This window comes from Rattus norvegicus, chromosome 3, assembly GCF_036323735.1.
Source record: "Rattus norvegicus strain BN/NHsdMcwi chromosome 3, GRCr8, whole genome shotgun sequence".
Classification (NCBI taxonomy): domain Eukaryota; kingdom Metazoa; phylum Chordata; class Mammalia; order Rodentia; family Muridae; genus Rattus; species Rattus norvegicus.
In genome coordinates this window covers 180,858,149-180,859,705 of record NC_086021.1, presented here as the reverse complement: position 1 = coordinate 180,859,705, position 1,557 = coordinate 180,858,149, and the positions used below count along the sequence as shown (strand labels likewise).

The 1,557-nt window shown below is 50.4% G+C and overlaps 1 protein-coding gene across 1 annotated transcript; it reads left to right on the top strand.

Moving 5' to 3' along the window:
* Positions 1–381: 381 nt before the first annotated feature.
* LOC134486317 (splicing factor 3A subunit 2-like) lies at positions 382–1,089 on the top strand (the record flags this gene model as incomplete). Its single annotated transcript, XM_063285200.1, has 1 exon — positions 382–1,089. A coding segment is annotated over one exon (708 nt), but the record flags the coding sequence as incomplete, so codon positions are not given.
* Between the last annotated feature and the right edge of the window lie 468 nt (positions 1,090–1,557).

Genomic DNA, 1,557 nt, shown 5'->3' with positions numbered 1-1,557 from the left:
CATCCATCCACCCATCCATCCACCCATCCATCCATCCATTCACCCATCATCCATCCACCCATCCATCCATCCACCCATCCATCCATCCATCCATCCACCCATCCATCCATCTACCCATCCATCCATCCATTCACCCATCATCCATCCATCCATCCATCCATCCACCCATCCATCCACCCACCCACCCATCCATCCATCCATTCACCCACCCACCCATCCATCCATCCATCCATCCATCCACCCATCCATCCATCCACCCATCCATCCATCCATCCACCCATCCACCCACCCACCCATCCATCCATCCATTCACCCACCCACCCATCCATCCATCCATCCATCCACCCATCCATCCATCCACCCATCCATCCATCCATCCATCCATCCATTCACCCATCATCCATCCATCCATCCACCCACCCACCCATCCATCCATCCATTCACCCACCCACCCATCCATCCATCCATCCATCCATCCACCCATCCATCCATCCACCCATCCATCCATCCATCCATCCATCCATCCATCCATTCACCCATCATCCATCCATCCATCCATCCATCCACCCACCCATCCATCCATCCATCCATCCATCCATCCATCCATCCATCCATCCCTCCGTCCATCCATCCATCCATCCATCCCTCTGTCCATCCATCCATCCATCCATTCATCCATCCATCCATCCGTTTGTTCATCCATCCATTCCTCCATCCCTCCATCCATCCATTCATCCATCCATCCACCCACTCATTCCACCTATACATCCACCTATCATCCATCCACCTATCCATCCATCCACCCATCCATCCATCCATCCATTCACCCATCATCCATCCATCCACCCATCCATCCATCCATCCATCCATTTACCCATCATCCATCCATCCACCCATCCATCCATCCACCCATCCATCCATCCATTCACCCATCATCCATCCACCCATCCATCCATCCACCCATCCATCCATCCATCCATCCATCCACCCATCCATCCATCCACCCATCCATCCATCCACTCACCCATCATCCATCCATCCATCCACCCATCATCCATCCACTCACCCATCCATCCATCACTCCATCCATCCATCCATCCATCCATCCATCCACCCACCCATCCATCCATCCACCCATCATCCATCCCTCTCTGCTTCCTGGCAGAAGACACAATTTGTGTACACTCCCGCCACCATAACTTCTCTACTATGACAGGACTTAATCCTTCCATGGCGTGCCAAAGTAAATGTTTCCTTCCTGAACATTTTTTTAGATATCTTGTCACAGCAGCAAGAAGAGCAACCCATTCCAGCTTGACTGTGCATAAAAGAAATAACCTGTGCCTGGTAACTCTCAGGGTACACAAAGCATGGATGATGTCTCTGTCAATCCCATTTAATACTTTTCCAGTGCTTTGACAATGTAATTGACTTACAATTAAAACAAAGTTTATGGGACTTTTTCATGCTTCTGTAGTTGAAAGGGAGGGCAATTAGATTTAATTGCTGTCGATTCTCCAAATGACACCCTGGGCACAGCGGACGGCATGCACGTGT